Below are 23,014 nucleotides of genomic sequence, written 5' to 3' on the forward strand. Positions count from 1 at the left end.
TCCTCTTGTTCTGCGAGATTTCCCTTATTGTATAATGCTTTAATCTTTGTCAGCCCCTCTAAGTAATTCTTATTACTTCTTAATCAGATCTCTTTTTCTTTTATTTCTACCCTATTTTTAAACTCCACTTCCTTTTTATCCCACTCACTAGCTATAACTTCTGGAGTATTTTCTGTCTTCCCTAATACCTCCTGGACAATTTCCACTACACATTCCTAAAATTCCTCACTTTTTAACATGTAGGAGACAAAGTGCCAGTGTCCCATCTTTACCTCATTACTCTGCATTTTATCATAGTAATTATTAGTGCATGGTCTGAAATAGTTATTGGATGTGTATCACAGTTCTCAACTAAATGGACATGTTCCCCAGGTATTGTACCTTGGGGAATAGTACATATATTCTCTCAGATGTTTTACTACTGAATTCATGTCTTCCATAGCAAATATTTTCATTAATTTACTCAGAAATCTACCCTCTTTTGTTATATTTTCCCTTCTAGGCACACTGATGCAGCCTTATTTTTGCAAATCAAATTCCTGTCCCCACCTATAAGTAATATTTCCTGCTGAAAGCTAATTATTTCTCCCAAAGTTGTTTTATGCTCCAAAATAGCAGTTTTAGGTGGAATATAAATAAATGCCAGCATACTCATCATCCCTTGCCAGTAGTCCCTTACTAATACAAATTGCTATTATTATCTTTTTTCTCTTTTCCATCATTAGTGGAGCTCCTATAGTAAGTAATATATGTACTTCTCTTTTCCTTTGTCCCTATATTGAAATCCTTTCTTTATCAAAATCATATGTTCAGTTCTTTCCAAATGTGTCTCGTAGCATTGTTATTTGCACTCTGCATTTCTTATTATAATTAAGTATTCTTTCTTTTTTATCTATACCATTCACATTCCAAGATAATATGGAAATATCACCATTATGTTAAGAAATCATTATTCCAACCTGTTATATATGGCAGTTTTTAAAATTTCTAATTCTAGCTTTTGTGATACATGCACCAATTTATGTTTGGCAGGTTAATCCTTTATACATTTTTCTTATCATCAACATTGGAACCTACGTCACATTTTACAAGACTTTTTGTTTTAATAAAACCCTAAAGAAAACACCTACAGAACACCCCCATAACCAGCTAATTAATACAGACACACATAACTATGTACTTTTTCAAATAATGAAGTTGAACCCTCCTAATAGGAACATTTGTACCAACTAGACAGCTGCTAACACAGGTCCTAGTTAACCTGAAATTGAGGTTATCCATGCAAAGTCATGTTATTGCCTCTGCTTCTGCTTTCACTAATTGGTGTCTGTTCTTTTTTATCTTTATCCCCACCCCCAGATGTAAAAACTACTTGCATACTTTCAGAAATCATAAGTTTTAGCCTCGAAGAAGTCAATGTTTTGTCTTTTATTGCCCCATTATTTAGCCTGCCTTCATGGAAAAGTAAGAGAAAAAAACAAAAAAATGTAGTCCTCTGTGCAGCTTGAAAGGCAAGCAGAATCATTTATTGCTAAAAGAAACCTTTTCATTATATTTGATGTTCTCATATTTACTTAACATTCTTTATTAGATTAAGCCAAGGGTCTTAATCTAGACATTCGCCTTTGCAAAAGTAAGACAAAACATATCACAGCTTGTGTTAATTGCCACTTAGCATAAGTGTTACTACACATTTGTCCGTCAGGTGAGATGTTAAATCAGGGCCCCATCTACCTGGGTTGGTGGTAGCTCAAGTGGATGCAAAAGATCCAGCTGCACCTCTCAAAAAGTGTAGGGGAAGCTCTCTGATACCCTAGATAAATTCCCCCTGGTGGTATAAATACTATTACCAGTTTCCCTTGAAAAGAGGCCATTAGCCTAATAAGACTAACCTGGCCTACAAAGGATAACTAAATAAACAATGAATTGTGAATTCTCCACCAAGACTCCTTTCAACACCCTCCACGGTTGCCTCATGGCTAGCATTTTAATATACTCTAACCATGACTATACACTACAAAGGAAGCTACAATACATTTAAAACGTAATGCATTGCTGCATAAAATTTGGAATAACTACATTCAGGATGTTGCAGTCAACTAAATAAGATGCAGTATATTGAGCTCCAGTTTTACTTAATTACTTGACCCTATACTATACAGTAACTCCAGTTTTATTTAATTACATGACCCTATACTATACAGCAACTCCAGTTTTATTTACTTATATCACCATATACTACAAAACCCTTCTTCTTCTCTTTTGGCTGTTCTCGTTAGGGGTCGCCACAGTGGATCATCTGTTTCCATTTCTTCCTGTCCTCTGCATATTGCTCTGTCACACCAACCGCCTGCATGTCCTCTCTCACCACATCCATAAACCTTATCTTAGGCCTTCCTCTTTTCCTCTTACCTGGCAGCTCCAGCCTTAGCATCCTTTTCCCAATATACCCATCATCCCTCCTCAGCACATACCCAAACCAACGCAATCTCGCTTCTCTGACTTTGTCTCCAAACCGTCCAATCTGAGCTGACTCTCTAATATACTGATTCCTAATCCTGTCCATCCTTGTCACACCCAGTGCAAATCTTAACATCTTTAACTCTGCCACTTCCAGCTCTGACTCCTGCTTTTTTGTCAATGCCACCATCTCCAACCCATACAACATAGCTGGTCTCACTACCCTCTTGTAGACCTTCCCTTTCACTCTTACTGGTACCCATCTGTCAAAAATCACTCCTGACACTCTTCTCCACCCATTTCAGCCTGCCTGTACTCTCTTCTTCACCTCTCTTCCACACTCACCATTACTCTGAACTGTTGATCCCAAGTACTTAAACTCATCCACCTTCGCCAACTCTACTCCCTGCATCCTCACCATTCCTCTATCCTCCCTCTCATTCACACACATATATTCTGTCTTAGTCCTGCTGACCTTCATTCCTCTCCTCTCTAGAGCATATCTCCACCTCTCCACAGTCTCCTCAACCTGGTCCCTACTCTTACTACAGATCACAATGTCATCTGCAAATATCATAGTCCATGGGGCCTCATGTCTGATCTCATCTGTCAACTTGTCCATCACCATTGCAAATAAGAAAGGGCTCAGAGCTGATCCTTGATGTAATCCCACCTCCACCTTAAACGGATCTGTCACTCCCACTGTAGATCTCACTGCTATCACACTACCCTCGTACATATCCTGTACCACTCTTACATACTTCTCTGCCACTCTTGACTTCCTCATACAATACCATATGCTACAAAACCTGATTTCCACATAAAATGGATACAGCACAAATCAGAGTATTTAGCACAAAACATTTCAGATGACACCTGAGTTTGGGATACAATTCTTATTTGAATCACTGAAACATCAAGTGATCAACTCAATATCCCACGTCAGATTCATAGAAGTACAGTAACAAGTGATGATGCATTTCATCCCAAACAAAGATACATAATTAAAATGTCAATGACGACATCTTAGGCTAAAACATACAAAGATAATGCTCCCAAGTACTAATTATTAACTGGGGGGGGGGGGGCTGTCAATTGACACATTTCTTCTTTTTTTAAAAGTGACCCTTGATATTTGCAGAGGCCACTTGCTAGTAAAATGAACCTTGTTCTGGACCTGATTGCACAAACAGACATAGATAAATCAGGTTGTGAAGGTATTTTTTTTAGTATCTGTATTCTTAGTTTGGCATGTGAGCTGGTAGAAGTAGAACTGAAGACAATTAAATAAGGGCATTTGAATGAATGCATCAGAAATTCAGTATCCACACCACAGTAGGCCATCAACATGTCATTGTCCTCCTTTTTGTTTTGATCTCTCTCTCTCTCAGACGTATGAGTACACAATAGAATGGAACTGCTTCGGACTCAGTGTAATCTTCCTCATGTTCTTCTGCTCCGCAAAGTCAGAGCACAGTAGCAATTTTCCATTGCCATTCAGGGTGAAAGATAAGTCACATACCTGTTCAGAGAGGTGGCAATTCACTATTATAACTCTTCTCATGGTCAGACACAAAAGGAACAACAAAATCTGCCTCTGTATTTTTCGGGGTTAAGCGTAGAGTTTACTGGGGTCCATGTCCTGCCATTCCCAACAACAAAAGCATCCCGGGAATCTATGCTAAAGTCAGTATTGTTTTGTTCTGAATGCTGACAGCTACAATCACAGTACTGCAAAGATGAATTATTAAAAAATAATGTTTTTTGCAGTAAGGGCAGACCCTTACCCCCCAAACTTCTCACACCTGTTGCTAAAGTATATGCAGAGGTCCTACCACAACAGAATCAAAGGAAATATTTGATTTTGTCAAAATTCACTTAATTTCCTTTTTCTAATGACTTGAAATCTATAAAGGAAAAATAACTTTTTCAGAACATAGTGGCTGAAATTATGCAATTCAAAAACATATGCTTTGGAAAACAATTCTGCCGTTGGCGATGTCATTATTTATATAAGAATTATGTTAGAGTGAATAGCATCATGTGACTCTTTAAACTAGTTACAGATCTTGCTTCTTCTTGACAAAAACTCGAATATCTACACTTATTGTACCATGTGCACACTTCTTATGTGAGTGCACTGCCATTATGTAGAATAATGATGATTCAAATAAAAGTTATTTGTTAAATATAACTTTATGGGTCTGTGTGGTACTGGTTTGAGAGCATTTCAAACTATGTTATCATATGTTTTCTTAGCAAACCTTGATGGCTCACTTAAGAAAATTTATATCAGTGCTGTTACGACCAACAAAGGTACTCAAACCAGTTCAGTGAACAGCAAGGAAATGACAGTTTTGTCTACTGTTGTAGATGCCTATTATGTGCAGGAAAAAAAAAATGCTAACAAACCAAAAAATCATTAAATCATTAAAAAATCTGAAAAGAACAGAAAATCACATAAACTGTTTGTTATCTAATGTTATTTAATTACAGGCCAGATGACTGTACAGTGTACTTTTTTTTTTGTTTTTGGTTTTGTGCTCCACTAAACAATAAAATGCTAAAAAAAAAAGTCTTATAAGTATGAACCTTTCTTTATAGCTGAGTTTGCACGTTTGTTAGTTAGAGCACATCATGTAACCCATTTAAATATTATTTAATGGTTTGTACAGCAAAAATGGGTGTCAGAACACATCACTTTGATATATAGTATGTTTTACGCAAGTTGCAATATGTTATGTCTGGTGCAGCTGAAGGTAGGCTGTACCTAGACCACCTCATGCTTAACAAAAATATACAGATGTGTATTACAAGCTACGTTTAGAGTTCAGCAGCCTTGAAATAACATAAATCAAGCTCAAGCAAACAGTGAGTTAAAAAGGTACTGCTGTGTCGTTCTTGTTATAGTCTTTGTTTTAAGATGGGTGTTCCTTTCCTCGCTGAGACAGAGAGAGAGAGAGAGAGAGAGAGAGACATAGAAAGAGAAAGAGAAAGAGAGAGAGAGAGAGAGGAGGACTGTAAACTGTCCAAAGGACCGTGAGAAAACAGGAAGCTCTGAAAAGTACAAGAGAAAGCAAAGATTCATTCTATTTGTAGGCTGTTCCCTGGGGAAATCTGAGCCATTGTTAAGCAGGCACTTTGTGCTGCTATATCCTTCCTTCTACTGAGGACATTCTTTGTGCCAAAAGGCAGCTATCTGGTCATTGCCTTAACCCTCTGACCACCAGCCAACATGTAGGTAACTTCGGGATTCTAACCAGCTGTCCTCTGGTCCATACTTATGCACTTACAGCACAATAAACTATTGTATACTGACTTACTACCATAAAAAATGCAACTCAACCATACTTCTGTTATGGCAGTTTCTACATTGTACATGGTAACAACCCAGATGCCTGGCTAGGAACTAAATGCTTTGTTTACTCTGGCACAATACTGTAAATGCCTAAGAGATAAAAACAGTGAAACCGGGGTACAGGTTGGAAAACCCTTTGTTGTAATCCTGAAGGACCTTACATACCTCACAGTTGTTTTTGGTGGAAAATGTTTCAGTTTTCATTTCACCATGTTATGAATGTTTCAAAGTAATTATATTTCATGAGAAAAATGTACACATATTTTATGTAGGTGTAATAACATCCTTGAACCAATTAATAATTCAGAAAAATTGAAAATATATGCTATGCTACATAAAATTACACAATGCTTCAACAGCCAAACAAAGTTAATGAACTTTGTGTTACCTTGTTACTTTAATAGGCTTACAACACTAAGTTATGTTTGTTACCTTGCTGCTTTAAACAATACTGATGAAATGGACTGAAGTAATACAAAACATTTGTAATTGTTACTTTATTTCTGTCACAGCACCACATGCTTCTAAAAATTCTTCTGAAGTGGTTACATTTTTCTGTTTAGAGGAACCTTGAAAGCTGTCCACAATGTAGCATTCTGGGGAGATCAACAATAACTAAATGCAGAGAAGAGAAGCAAAATAAACTGGTTTCTGCCAGGAGAAAGCATATGTAAAGTCGAAATGGTCAACATTTCAGGAAAGTTGTTGTCAATCTTATGTAAGCAAAGATTTAAAAAAGTTCCATTTTACTGCAAAACATGATTTGAATAGTGAGGAGTTAGTTTCCATCTATAGTACAACTAGCCTAATTTGTGTTTATTAAAATTCCACATGAGAATTCTGTCAATGATAAATGAGAAGAAGTTGTACTAACCTTGCATTTGTAAGGTTTGACATCAGAGTGAACAATCATGTGTGCCTTTAAGGTTTGTTTCTGCACAAATCTCTTAAAACAAAGCTGACATTGGTAGGCTCGAATGTTTGTATGAATCAGCACATGCCTTTTCATATTAGCAAGCAGAGTAAATTCCCGGCCGCAGATTCCACACTTGTGTTCTTTTACACCCTAGAATGTAAGGATACCAAAATAAGAAGTTGTGATATAACATTTTTTTTTTGTGATAACACTTTATGAAACACCAAACTCATTAGGAGGCGGTAAAGGAAAATATACTGCAAGTGAAGAATAGGAGTAAAATACAAGTGTTCTGCATTATAAAACTAAGTAGAAACCAGTTCCTGTGCAAAACAAATGCAGACACTATCAATAGAAACATGACTGAAGTAGGCACCAGAAGGGATATCAAGTGCAATTGTACTCACATGGAAGGAGGTAATGTACTTCCAAGATGTGTTCCATTAATGGTACCACACCCTCTCAGCACACTTGAAACATGAACTGATTTGGAAATATTTTGGAAGCATATTACTATAAACAAGTACAGAGCCTTAGGAACCGCTCCTCATTATTGTACTAAATCCATACAATAAACTATAATACAACCTCTGTAAGTACCATAAGAAGAATCCGTCTCATAAAATATCTGCACCTGACTTAATCTGGACAGAACATAAGTATGTATGTATGTATTGGAGAAATAAAAGGGGATGCGATTAAAATGTGGTTTCAAAGCCCTGTACTTTAGAAAGAGATCGCAAGGTGGTTTAGTATAATTCATTTAAATTTAAAGAGCTGTATGTTCAAACAGGAATCTTGCGTGGAACTGTGCCAACACATTGTAATCAATATCTTATTATTTAACCTATAAGCTTTGTGTCTTTTCACTTAGAAATGTTTCTATAATGAATTGTTAAAAGTGCAGTCAGTGTTGCCATAATATTTGTTTTGCTAAACTAAAATGTGTTACACTGCATTCCTGTCTGTGCCCAGGTCATGACAGAAAAGGATCAGCTGAGCAGTTTAATTGCCCATTAAACAAATTGATAAATAAATCTTACACCCAAAAAGATGTGATACAAGCTGCATCTTTTGTCATATTCTACATACTGTGTAATACAACCTGTATGCATGCACCTCCTTTAATAACAAAATGGGTTGGGGTCACATTTTATACTAAAGCAAGGGGTGTCACATTGCAATGCTCTCTGTGTCACAGAAATCATGTGGTACTCCCATCTCAGAGATTCTCAAAAGAAGAAGTGTAGGGTTTCACCAAATATAGTATGACTTATCACAAGAGATAAGGTATTATAGTACAGGGATGATGAAGGGTTTATTCAATGGAGTGTGGAGACAGAGCTTATCGTCTATACCAGACATGTTCATCATAAAATAAACACAGCTCCTGTCAAACTGTTCTATACCTGCAGGAAGCAATGTTTGCAGCACATTGTATCCATTTGTTTCCCACATAAATCTCATTGTCTTTCTGTGCTCTTTTTAGAGGACATGCACTTTAGAGTGGTTGCTGCTTCCAGGCCCCACAGTGTCAGTGTGTAACAGACTGACTAATATTTTCATCACAAAAAATGTCTTGGAAGTTATAACTTTTCCTCATGTGCTTTATGTCATATTTTGCAGCTGGCCTCTCCAACATCAGTTTAGGAAACTTGTCATAAAGATAACTTCTCATTCAGATTATGGCACCCAGATGTTTCATAAATTTTCATCTGATACAAGCTGATTGATGTATGCTGTGTATGTATGCAGCACCACCTCAATCTAATCCAAGTAGTATAACCTGAATCATTAATTATTTCTCATTTTTCATAGGTTCATAGGTGTGTACTAGGCTAATGGCCCTGGAGCCTTTACAAACCTAGCCCATAGGATTACCCTGACATTGTGCCACCTGACCTTAGTTCCTAGTGCCTCTGTCGAGTAGAGCCACTGGCGTGATCCCCTTGGTGAATTTTCTATTTCCCATCCACTCATCAAGGTTTCTCTTAAGAGGTGCTCTGTTTGACATGTATGGGAAGTCTATTCCATAGCAAGGGCAGTCTCTGGGTTATGAATCTGTCCCTCGAGCACGTTCTGTTGATTGTGGTAATGAGGTTGAGGTCACTGGACCGTGTGGTGTGGACGGATTGGGATTTCTTTAGATGTAGCATTTCTAACAGGGCTCAATCAGACATGGCTTTGTAAGTCAAGTAGAGATCGCCTCTAAGTAGGCGATATGAGACAGAGAATAGTTGGAGATTTTTTAATCTGTCCATATAGGACAAGTATTTAAGGCCTAGGATCCTCTTTGTAAGGTACGTTTGCAGCCTCTATAGTTGTTGCAGGTGTCTAGTGAGGTACATACCAAATGGGGCATTGTACTCGATGACTGGCCTAATGAGGGAAGAATATAGGGAGCCAATGACCTCTTTCTTCCTGGATGCAAACCCCTTAGTAATGAGATGTGCCACACAGAAGGACTCTCTTGACCACAGTGGTAATGTGGTGGTCAAAAGAGAGGCTGCTGTCAACCTATGTTCCTAGATCTCTTATAACCATCAATGTGGTAATTCATGGGAACTGGGTTTTTCCCAAAGGGGATGACGACACATTTTTTGGCATTGAGCTTAAAGCCATGGTTCTGACACCAGTTGTTGGTCTCAGTGAGGCCTTTCTGTAGGATGTCAACATCACTTGGGGAGTTAATAATAACTCCCAACTTGCAATCGTCTGTGAACTTTGTCAGCCAGAGACCCTTTGTGTTGGCCTTTGTTGTGTTGGACATTTTAAGCTGCTTTCGTCTTGGGTAAGATGACATGAAATTGCTTTGCCCCTAACCAGATGATTCTTACATCTTAGTGTAGGATCCTTACATTTTAACCTGACTGGTTTGTCCTAACAAAGAAGAGCTACTGAGGTGAAAACATTTCCACATATAATAGTAGACAACTATAGGAAGAGTTCTCTAGCCTTACATCAAAGGCCAGGTACCCAGAATAGAAACACAGCATTTGACTGGAAATGTGATAGAGAAGTATTTAACATATGCTCTATATTGGGATCTGAAGTGATTTCGAGATGTTTTTGCATCATAGGGTGCTGAGATTAGGGGTGTGAAAATAGGATAATTTATAGTCTTTATAGTCTTGTGCTTTTGTTTTTTACTATTTACTTTTTTTGTTTTCTGGAAAGAAAAAAAAACCAAGTAGTCCAGTCCACTTCTCCTTCTGTCCATCCAGTCCATCAGCTGTGTGCCCATATTAAAAGCAAGTTTATCATCAGTGCACTGGTATGTTGGCAGAATATTGCCACTTCAGCATGTTAGTAATTATGACAACAGTACTGATTTGTATATGTTGTTATTATGGCCATTGGTGCTCAGGATATAGCTTGTTGCATTTACTGTAGGTCACTAAAATTAAATGGAAGAACTCCATTTCAGTTTGTTTCCACAAACCAGGTAAATTTAAAGCCTGTAAGCTCTCTTACTTGGCTGAAGTAATATGATGTTAACTGCATTGCTCCAGTTTAAAATATGACACATTCTTGTTGAGTCTCATTATGTTGTTCATCGGCTCATACTGAACTGCTCACTTAAAGTCAGTAAAAATCACTTTATTTACCACATGGTATTATTATTATTATTATAGTACATTAGTACTATTAAATATAATCAAAAATTCAGTTACATGCCTAACATGTTTTTATAAAACAAGTCTGACAATACATGGTTATAGCTTTAAACACAAACTGGTTTTCGTGGTTCGTTTTTCTTTTGTGTTTACTGTTTTTTGTGGAACCCTTGTGCTTTCTTTGGGATGGTTATAGCTTTCAGATTTTTAAAGGATGAAAACATTGTTTTGCACCAATGCATTAAAATTCCATGTAAAATCGCTGGCATGGTTGAGAAAGGTGGAACATCTCCAGTAATTTAGGCTCCCTGTAGACACGGTGGCCAGGTATTAGTGGATGCTTGCATTTTCTACCCATTACCTAGCAGATATGCCTGTAAATCAGGTGTAAGTAATGCACTGCACCATTGTATATGCTGTGCAAATGCAAGAGAAAACAGGTGGAGGTGCTATCAAGTTCATTCCTTACCTCCCTCTTCATTTCTAGCTACTTTTGGGTCTGAAGCAAATTTTCAAAAATCTACTGTTTCAACTACCCTGCAAGTCACAATAATCCCTACTTCCTTATGTTTCTTAAAGCATCAACTGTGTAGGAAAATCATTGTTTGCATAATGGTCTACATTTTTCTAAAGAGAGGTGACTGAGGTCAAGTAGCTAAAGCAAAACAACATATTCTGCTATGATGAGGTTCCTGTTGAAGTTACATTTGAAATGACTGGGGTTTAAAGATTGTAATAACTGCATATAAATCATTTTAATCTCCTCTGAACAATATAAGTTTCACTTCCAGGGAAGATGGCTCCATCTCATACTTATTTGGAGATATTTATATATCCTATTTTTAGGCTATGCAGGCAATCATTATAGTATAGGAGAAATCACTTGTTTGTTACAGCTGCCTTGATCAGTATGACAAACAGCAATAATAGCTAAATACAGAAATACTGCAAAAAGTCATTTTTTTTATTTAGACTTCATGGCTTGTTTGTAGTCACTAAGGTTGTTGTCTGCTGTCACTTTTGTTGCTACTTCAGCATTGCTGTATTTCAGAAATTTTAATAAAATGATGGGCTATCTCAATTTCTTTTAAGTTCATTATTTAGCCTACCATACTAAATGTTCTGGATAAGCAACAGTCAAGAAGGCAATGTACAAGTCTACAAGTTGTGGGTCATTATGGAAAAATAACATGCTGTCATGCATGATGAGTGCATTTTAATGCAGTCCATTTTGATTATTTATTTATGAAACTTAGATTTGTATAGTTACATATACCAAATTATACATATTTTTATAAAATGAGTTAAAAATGTGTCTCAGAAGCATTAAGCCAGACAACTATCTAGCATGAAAGCTTAGGAGAAACTACCTACTGGCAGAGAAGGTTCAGAATGTAAAAAAGCACACCTCTGCATTTTCTTCTAAAGAAAGAATTCCTTCAACTGTTATTGATTTTTTTCTGTACAATTTAATCAGTGTGACATAACCCAGCTCTCACTTTCCTCATCTCAGTCATCTTGCAGCTCCTACTAACTACAGTACTTTTATGAAGCATCTACTGATTTTCCCCATCCTTATATGCACTGTTTGTTTACCTACTTTAACTGGGTGACTTCATTTGCCACAGGTGACCTTCATACACATGTCCCACCAAAAGCTGATGACGGTTGTCATTTTTCTTGTTGATTTAAATAGTAAACAAGTTAGTTCTTACAATTGTTGTCTGATCTATAACAGGAAGTGACTATGACATACACATTTATGCCAAGAATGTGTTGAGATAAACAGAACAAGGGATATGTAAAGAGCAATGAAGCGAAACATGGGTCATTGTTAGACAGTCATACATCGCATGAAAACAGAAATGATAATGACATGACAGGTGAATAGATAGTTAAACAGTCAGCCAAGCACATATATGCATGCATCAACAGACAAAAAGAAAGCTAGCTAGACAGGTACATACATACATACATACATACATACATACATACATACATGTATTCAAGAAACACAAATAATTAGTCCAGATAAGATCACTTTAGATAGCAGATCTAGGTGACTCTCTCTTGGATTCCTTCTTTGTGGGGGAATAAACATACCTTGTTCAATTTTTAAGTAGTTTATTCAGTTAAGTAGGTAGATGGAGGAGTACTCTTGTTCTAATACATTACATTCACAGATCAGTTATTTAAAGGCAGTAACAGACAGTAGTGGGAAGGTGCAGGGGAGCTGAGAGGAGGAAAATCTGGGAAATGGAAAAATAAGAAGCCAATCCCAAAGCTTAGAGGTTAGTCCATTATTTGCAGCGGCGCAGTGGTGTAGTGGTTAACGTTGTCACCTCACAACAAGAGGTTCTCTGGTTCAATTCTCAGCTGGGGTGTCTACTGTGTGGAGTCTGCATATCCTCCCTGCGTTCACATGAATTTCCTCTGGGCACTCCGGTTTCCTCCCACATTCCAAAGACATGCATCTGGAGAGTTTCTCCCCAGGCCTCTGTTGAAAATAAGCTCTTTCCTAGTCAAACTTTCCCAGTCAACAAATGTTAAATAAAATAAAATAAAGTAAAAAAAAAATCTGAATATTCCTAAAAGACTTGTGAGGATTTACCAGCTCAGCAGCCTGTGGAACCTCATTCTTAAGTTTTTATTTTTATTTTAACAAAAAAAAAATGACAACAGACCATGAGCTACCAGTATAGAACTATATTTAAAAGACATCTTTCACATGAGCTTCATCAGATCCACCTAATAAAGTGTTTTGCAGAATGGTTTACAGTTTTGATTATTGAAAATGCCTGCTTTTACAAGGCTATCACCAGACTTTATTAGCCTGCTTTGTATCACATGTAATATGAGAGGCTGGGTTTCCTTTGTGGGGTTCATTTTCCTTGAAGTAAATTGTGAAAGCCTTATTACAGAACTTTTCCCAGTCTGATTTATCCTTATCAAAGAGAGGCTTTTCTGACTTTTACAGGGCTCATATTTCCTGAAATACATTATTAAAGACTAATCTCTCGTTTGACAAAAAAGATTACAGTGCAAGTTTATAAGAGGCTCCTATAAATGATTAATATGACCAGTCCCCATTCTTCTTCCTGATGAAGACACACCTTTTTATATGCTTCATCAGATCCATATAATAGAGCTACATTAGGAAACTCCCATTTCGTGAAAAATACATGCATCCAGAGAAATAGCTGACAGTGGAAACAAGTCGCAGTGCCTGTTTTACAAAGCTCATGGATGTGCACTAGTAGGAGGCAAATGTAAGTACTGTTGGAGGCCTTTTTGTGCTCATGGAGTAAACATCCACCAACTGGTGAACTGTAAACTATACAAAATATTTAATAAAAATAAGTAAGAGCAGAAAAAGTCCCAGTGAAAAGAAAAACTTGAATCAAAGTAGTAATAACAACATTTTAATCACTTCACAAAAGTTTTCAAGCTAGCGCCCTTCATCAGTGTGTAACAAAATACTATAAAATCAACCTCTCCCTCTATACACATTCAAATTAAACTACATTAAATCACATGACACAGTTTAATTATTGCACATAATTAAATTTTTAAAGAGATATGCAGGCCTAAGTACATACAGTACCTATGATATATGAAGAATATGCAGTGTAAAAAAACATACTACAAACCATGAAAAATAATACATATAACAATCAGAAAAATACCTAACTCATCTTTTTTAAAAATCATCTTTTTAAAAGCATTTGCCTTTTCTTCAAAATTGGCTTTAGGCTGACATTTCCATTAATGCCTGGATTAACGTCTGCCTGAAGTCTTACTATCCATTCATGTTCACTGAGCTCTAATTTGTTATTTGTATCACCCCCTCTTATGTTATTACATATAACATTAAGAAACCTAAACTTAAACTCATGTTCCATCCCCTCATCCTCTATATGTTTCGCAAGTGCATTGCTCTTTACGTTTCTTACAATATCAGACTGGTGTTCTACTATGTGGTCTTTTAACATTTGTGTTGATTTACCTACATAGAATGTACAGCATTTTGTGCACGCAGCTAAATATACCACATTGCTTGTATTACAAGTCACAGATACTCTAGGAATGTACTTCTTTTTGGTTATAGGGTGACAGAACTCATTACAATATCTTTGCAGCAAACACAATTAAAACATGGAAAAGTGCCTATTTTCTTAAGTGGCTTATTCTCCATTTTCTTCATTTCTTTATCACATTAATGCTTTTTCAGATGTGAACTACTCCTGTATGCAAAACTGGGTCTATCCCCTATAACTTGTCTAATTTCAGGCATCATTGAAAGCATTTCCCAATTTTTTGATATATTTTTAACTTCTTTAGTTCATATATATTATATGTTGTTACATAAAGTAAATGCTCATTTTCTATACTTCTACATCTATCTCCTGAATTCATAGTATTCTCTGAAAAAATACGGTCCAGCTCTATTCTGTCTTTCTTTCATAATATCCAGTTTTGACATATTGACCATCTTTCATCGTATCCTCTTTCCTTAAAATCATTTAACATAACCACTATTTCTTCTTCACATCTACTGTCATTATTATTCAACCAACTTGCTCGCCAAAGCTGACTCCTAACTACTCCTTCAAAAACATGATTGGCGTGCATACTTGCGGGTCTATATTACGTGGCCGAATGCTTAGGTGAGCAAACACCTAAACATCGACCACATAATATCGAAGGCAAAAAACAGTGAACAGCCAAATTAATGCAGGGAAAGATTTCCCTTGGCTGTTCAATGTGTTTTGCCATTTTCTCCACTGTAGAGCGATCTTGGAGTTTGAGCTATCTTGGAGTTGGTATATTTAGTTAGTGGGTGTGTGGGGGCACAGCCTCCCATGTTGGCGGGTGTGGGGGGCAAAGCCTCCCACTTAGTTTGGTTGTAAACATTCTTTTTTTTTTTGGTGGCCAATGGTTCTGTTTCCTGGCGGCATTCACTGCTGTGGGGTTCGATATTATGTGGTCGATGTTTAGGTGTTCGCTCACCTAAGCATTCAATCATGTAATATAGACCCATGCTTGCCCTATGCGTATATTTATTTGCCTGGATTTCTTTCTTGTAAATTGATGTGACAATGTCATTCTTTAACCTCTCTAGTTTCACATCTAAGTAGTTTATCTCACTGTTTGAAAAATGAACAGTGAATTTAATAAAGTCCATACTCATATTTAAATATTCAACAAATAGCATGAGTTCAGATCCATCACCTTTCCACATCATAAATATTTCATCCATGAAACATTTATAAAATAATATATTTTGTATAAAATTCAGTGGACCTTCATATACATATTGAGCTTCCCAACATCCCACCACAATGATAGCATATGTATTGGCCATGGGAGTACCCTTGGCTACACCTTCCTCTTGATGGAAAACAAGATCTTGAAATATAAAAATATTATTATTCAGGACACTATCTGTTAATTCACAGATAGTCTCAACTTCTCTTGCGGACATGTTACCATGCATGCATAGAAATTCACAAAATGTATTGATCCTAAAATCATTAGGAGTTACTGTGAATAAGGACTTGATGTCTAAGGTTACAATAATAACATTTCTTTCAGTATTCGTTTTGTACTATTCATTCAGCTGATGCATAAAATCAGCAGTATCTTTTACATGGCTTTTAATTTTCAATAGCATATTACTAAATACTGACTGATTTTATATGGAAGCTGACTCAGTTATCCATCCTCCTCTGCTTATATATTTCTTAACATCAAGCAAATTGATTTTAGTAAAGGTAGCCTCATCATCTAAAAATTCTAACATCAATGATACATAGTCATTCTTGTTTATTATAACTACGGCTCCACCTTTATCTGCTTGTTCAATTACAATTTTGGCATTATTTTGTAGTTTCAAATGAGCATCATGTTCCTTCGGGGTTAAATTGTACCATCTGTTTATTCCTCTCCTATACCTTTCAATAGAAGTAACCTGGTGGAAATTGTAATAGGTGCTAAACTGTAGGCGAGGAAATTAAATTGTAAACCATTTTTCAATTATAAAATTAAGAATGGGAGCAACCCTGATAGAAATGACAATGGTATAAAATGGAAAAACCCAGTGACTTCCCCCCTGTGCACCCCACATGGAGTACATAGGAGTGTAAATATTACGTTGATACCTGCAGGGCCCTAAACAGCATCAGTAAAGAGGAACTGGCTAAAACAAATCTGAGCAGAGACAAGACTCACAGAATTACGAAGGTGGATAAGGATGGAGCCATCTAGTCACAGATACAGCCACTTATAACTGCAAGATTGAGGCAATGCTTGGTAATAACAGGTTTTATAGGAACTGTGATTTTTTTAGCACACATTGCTGCTTATAGTAATTTGAGAGAGCAACTATGAATGCAGCATGGAGATAATTTGCTCGAAACCAAGCTGTTTGACTTTTTAGTCACCCTTCACACCCAAACATTCCAAGCTTCTTTGGGATCCCAAAACCCCAGAAGAATATCTCTGATCCTTCTTACAGACCAATAGTGGAAAATGGGGGTTCCATAACTTAGACAATATCCATCTACCTTGAAGCCCATATAAAACCAGTGGCAGTGGTCAATCAATCTTTTATTTTAGATTCCCTGGATGTTCTGGGTAAAATCAGAGAAATTCCAGTCTGTGATTCCAGAATTCTTGTCACAATAGATGTGAAAACACTTTATACAGTGCTTCCACAGAACTACTAATTTCAAGCTGTAATAGAGGCATGCAAAGAGGACAGGAATAAATTACCAGGAGGGATAGAAATTCTAGGAAGTTTATTGGATCTAACCATTAGGAACAACTACTTCATGTTTAACAGCAGATTTTATAAGCAGACTACTGGAATAGCTATAGGGATGGCCATGGCCCCAAGCCTGGCCAGTGTGGCTCTTATTAACTCATTCCCTCCAGTACAGCTCTTTTGAGAGTATACCTTTAACTCCCAGTGGGCATGGCTTGAACCTTTAAAAAATGAAGTTATCAGCTTACAGTTCTAACAAACACACAATGACATAGGTCAACCATCAATACAGTTGTGTTTCCCATCATGTGTGCTTCAAGATAAAATATTCTGATACCTTGTATGTAACATGGTTTTGGAATTATTAATACAAATATGAACAAGCAATATTTGATGCCTAGAGGAGCAGTAGGAGGTAACTGCAGATGCACCTGGAGGCGTCACTCGGATGTAATAAGTTAAATGGGAGGAGGATGCAGTGTACCAAAGCCCTAGTTTTTCATCAGTAAAACGTTATCTCTGTTTCATTGATGACATTTTTATCATCTGGGAGGGGGATGAAGCCACACAGAATGGCTTTCATAATCATAGATTCACTCACTTTAGGGATCTTAAACTATCCTGCATTATGAACAGGACATGCTGGAGAAACAGATTTGTCTCCCAGAGATTTCCACTCCTCTAGAACAAACTCCCAATTCACATAAAACAGAGCTCCTCAATGACCCTATTTAAGTGTAACTTAGACAACTGGATGGGAGACCCTACATTTACCCTATGAATATCATCTATGTCTCTCTTGGGTAAGGGCAGTCAGTGCTAATCATAGACTCAAGCTGCAAATATAGACCATACAACTTGGTCAATAAGGGAACAAGGGTATACCAAGGCTAGGCTTATAAAGGCCCTACAGTCAATAGCCTAGTAACCTCCTATGAACTTATGAACCTATACAATTCACAACCTCTCACAGCAAGTCCTCAGTCAGCTTTTTAGATATAACCATATCTAAGGACACTGAAAACAAACACCTCTCCAATACCATGATAGGAAACCATCCCCAGGTCATTAAGAGAAATGTTATAAATTCTCAGGGGATGAGAATTGCATGTGTCTCCAAACAGGTTAGAGATTTAATCACAAATCTAATCAGCCTACACCAAGACTTACTGGCTAGGGGGTACAGCAATAGATTACTAAATTCCATCTTCAACCCCATCAGAATCTTAAAGAAGGCAGAGGACTTCATTTTTGAGGAATCCCCCCAGGAGACTATGAAGGTTCAACAGAAAACAACATAATGACAAAATAAAAATAAGCATGGCTCTCACTTTTACAGCAGATCACAAAACAATCAGAAAGATCATGACTAACAACTGGGTGGTGAATACAGGCAATAAACAGCTGAAAAAACTTCTAGGACCCCATACTTGTTTTGTTTTCAAGAGAGCTAGGAATATCAGGGACTGGGTAGAGTGCAAATTCAGACCAGAGGAGGAGAACAGAAGAACTTACTCCTGTGCTCCCCTTTTTGCATTTACTGCAACTACATGAGCAGCAAAGACTACTTCTTTTGACAGTAATCAAAAGAAAAATCAATAGCACTTATTCTGATAATCACAACACTGCTTTTGTGACATACCAAGTACACTGTAATGACTGCAATTGCTTTTATGCAGGGAAAACTGTGAACAAGTTCAAAATTAAGGTGGCACACCACCTGTCTGATATCAGACTCAAGATCCTCAAAAACAAAGCCAACAGTGCCATGATTTCCTAAACAATGGAGGTTTCCACTTCTACATCCTGGCAAGCTCACTCTGGGCTTACCCAAAGGAAACAAAGCTGTCATCCTCCAAAAGATGGTGTTAAGCTGGCAGATCAGGCTGGATTTGCAGCCAAGAACCAGCCAAGAAATTGGATCTGTAGATCACTGTATCTACCCTGGTATAATTTATCTGGTGAACTAGTAGCACATGAAACAAGCCACTCTGTTTATTATTGTTTTTTTTTTTTTTTGAGATCTTGAGATGTGTACAAACCTAAATAGTAGCTGTCAGGAGTTTGAAAATACTTTTTACTTTGTGATGTGTGCAAACTTAAGCAGCAACTTTCAGGTATTTGAAAATGTTTCCCACAATGCATTTGGGACTCAGGTTTTCTTTTTATTAGGAGTGAGAAAAGGGGACAAAACACTAGCTTCCTAGTTTAGTTGACAGCCTATACCCACACTGATTATCTCAGCCTCTTACCTCATTTAACCACACCCTGAGCCCCATGGCACTACACCTTCTCTCAGGGGATTGGTTAGGTACCCTCCCACTGGACTCCTCCCAGTTTCCAGATCTTTATCTAACTAGGTATAATGCTATCTAGCCATCATTTGTATTGACTTCACCAACTGGAACCTGAAGAAAGGAAGAATCTGAACAGAAGAGATCTCATTAACTGCTAGACCCAGGAAGAGGCTTGATAGCAAAGACCCTACACTAGAACACTATAGAATCTGCTCTGAGACTGGGGCATTCTTCCTCTTACTGTGAATACCCCACAGCAACTAGGTATAGATGTTTTAGCCACTTGACCTTCATTTTACATTATTCTTTAATTTGCACTTCAGTAAAAATTAACCCAGGGACCCATTTCACACTGCTGTATTCTTTACACCATAGGCAGAGTTTGCCTATGCTCAAAGAAGATCTGAGATACTTATTTTTATTAAAGATTTTGTATAGTTTACAGTGTACCACTTGGTGGATGTTTACTCCATGGGCACAAAAAGCATATACAAAAGGCTCTGAGATCTCTAACTGTACTTAACATTTTCTCACTTGTATACGTTCATGAGGTCTGTAAAACAAGCACTGTGGTGTTTGTTTGTTGGACACTGATGAAGGCTTATACAACCGAAACTGGTATGTGAACACAAATAAAATAATTTCAAGGAAGAAGGAGTGCTGTCTTGAATTGTTGGTTGCTGGATTTTACAGTGGGACTGAGCACCTTGTGACTATACTTGCATGGAACTGTGTTTTTTTGGAATATGATTCTTTTAACTGTAAGCTATTTCTGGATGCATGTATTTTTCAAAAAAAAAATGGGAGTCCTCTAGTGTAGCTTTAAGTGACTACCTTCACTGCAAATAAAAAGTTCTGTCTTCATCAGGGGGAAGAATGAGGACCACCACTCACATTAATTATGTATATGATTCTTTTACAAGCATGTACTGCAACCCTTTTTGGAGGAAAAAAATAACAGATTAAACTTTCATAATGTATTTCATGAACTATTAGCCCTATAAAAGTGGGCACAGCCTCTCAGTGATAAAGACAAGTCTGAATGAAAAAGTTGTGTAATAAAGCTTTCATAATTTGCTTCATGAAAATGAAGCATATAAAGGCATGTACAGCCTCTCATAATTACATGTGATACAATACAAGATAATAATGTCTGGTGATAGCCTCATAAAAGCAGGAATTTTCAATACTCAAACTGTAATCCACTCTACAAACTTCTCTGTTAGATGGACCTGATGAAACAATAATTCTATAGAGTGTTGCAATTTTTTGTTTGCTAAAAATAAAAATAAAAATCTTTTAACTAAGTATGAGGTTCCACAGGCTGCTGAGCAGGTAAACCCTCACAGTTTTTTCAGGAACATTCAAATAAGGGACTAACCTCTAAACTTTAGGATTGACTCCTTATATTTCCATCCCTCAGGTTTTCCTCCAATCACTTCCCTTGAACCCCCCAACTATCGGCTGTAACTGGCTTTAAATAACTGACCTGTTGAATATAATGTAGTAGAACAAGAATACTCACCCATCTACCCATTTAACTGAACAAACTATTTGAAACTTCAAAGGCATCTTTATTCCTCCCACAGGGAAGGCATCAGACAGACAGAGAGAGTCTCCTAGATTTGCTTGCTATAGTGATTTCATCTGAATTAATCCTTTGTACTCTGTTTCTTGTTAGTCATGTCACCCTCTTGGGTTGCAGATGTGATATCAGATATGACTCTAGCTTTTCTTTACATATATGTATTCATACATACATACATATATATCTACATGCACATACATACATACTAAACTAATGACATTCATGGAATGAGCAACTGCCTATAGTTAACAGAAAACATAAGTACTACTCTGTAGAATACTTGTAGAACTTACATATATACATCTATCACTAATTATAAGTAAATTTATTATCTAAACATTTTATATTTACAAATTCAAACCATTTGGATGTAGAGTATTAAAATTTATAATAAATCTTGATTCCATATCTAATAACCTTTTGAGAAATTTACTTATAATTAGTGATAGATGTATATATATATATATATATATATATATATATATATATATATATATATATATATATATATATATATATATATTACTGGATGTTTAGAGTTTTATATGATATATACAACTATGACTATCCACACAAACACTATTATTCATAATACAATGTAATAGATAAGCAGGGTTTGAAAATTTAATGCAATTGTATCTTTAAATAACAAGTTTTGATAATTGAGTAATTGTGCGATTAAGCATGCAAAGTGGTGATGATATAAAATGGACTGATTTTTGTATGAAAAGTATTCCATGAGAAGGCGAAGGCCGAGGTACCAGAATTGAAGTCAATAAAGAACATATTTTTCTAGTCTGGCTGCTATTTTCGTGCACCGTATTGGTTTTGTTTTTTTGATATTCTTTTATATCTAAGGCCAGAGTGCCTCCATTTGTACTCCAGTCTTTACCAATTTCTCGTGACAGAACAAAATCAAGATGTGATTTATCTTGCAATTACATGCACTAAATTTAAGTAGCCTGAGTTTGACCAATCATTTGACTTTGAAAACTCCATTCTCATCCAGTCCCTCTCATCCTCTGTATTTGCCACATTGCAGATACCATTAACCCCCCTCTGGGGGGCTGTGTCCCCCACTCCCCCTGCTAACTAAATATTCCAACTCAGATCGCACTACAGTGAAGAAAGGGATACTTTTCGCAATCCGCACTGTACCGCGACTCTACGCATAACATCAAGCGAATATCAGCGAATGCACAGTTGCATTCACTGATATTTACTCTCACTCTCCTAATGTTCGGCAACATGGAAATTGACTAACTGCTGTTCATCTTTCCATGTTCACCGAACCAACCAATGTATCGATTGAATGTGGTTACTTTGTAGTGCTCCCAAATCACATCTTATGAATACACGGCTATGTCCATGCATCACATGACTCTCACAATCTCAGCACACTTTACACCTTCCTTCCTGCTGTTTCTACTGTATATATGCTACAGTTAGGTATCTTACTGTCAACTTGAAATTGTATAATATGTCATGTCTAATCATATGATTTTTTTTTATTCTTTTATTCTAGCTCACTAATCCAATGTTAATGCCTTGATATATGAGACTCTATCTTTGTAAATTTACTCACTTACAGCTGTTGTATTGTTTATTGTTTAGACTGGATTGTATGAGACTTTTTATGTCTGCACTTACTTCAGTTATCACTGTTATATTATTGTTTGTATTACCATGTTGATGTTAATCTAATTGTGGAGCATTTCTTCCCAGGCCTGCGCTGTAAATGGACCTGTGTCCAGTCGGACTATCCCGGTAAACAAATGTAAAATAAAATAAAATAAATAATTTCATAGCAAAAGACTGACCTAAGAACTGAATCCTGCAGTACACCATTTTCTACATGATGCCTCTCACTTCACCGTGGATTTAGCACTGCTACCCATTTTTCGCGGGTTCGTATTAGATGACCGAAGATGCATTCTATCAAAAGCATCTTGGTCGAACTTAAAACAACGAAAAGGCAAAATAACGAAGCAGCTTTTAAGTGAAATCTTTCC

At 36.7% G+C, this 23,014-nt stretch overlaps 1 protein-coding gene across 3 annotated transcripts in view; it reads right to left on the bottom strand.

The window, feature by feature from the left end:
* ZNF366 (zinc finger protein 366) overlaps window positions 1-23,014 on the bottom strand; it is a 199,841-nt gene that overhangs the window by 49,946 nt on the left and 126,881 nt on the right. For 2 of the 3 annotated variants that reach the window (XM_044063935.1, XM_044063936.1), the window contains exon 3: window positions 6,693-6,884. The exons of the other annotated variant lie outside the window; for it this stretch is intronic. In XM_044063935.1, coding sequence (XP_043919870.1) covers window positions 6,693-6,884 — 192 coding nt within the window. The remainder of the gene's footprint in view (window positions 1-6,692; window positions 6,885-23,014) is intronic. 3 annotated transcript variants of the gene reach the window in all.

This window comes from Protopterus annectens, chromosome 2.part2 (assembly GCF_019279795.1).
Source record: "Protopterus annectens isolate FY-2018-M chromosome 2.part2, PAN1.0, whole genome shotgun sequence".
NCBI lineage: Eukaryota > Metazoa > Chordata > Ceratodontiformes > Protopteridae > Protopterus > Protopterus annectens.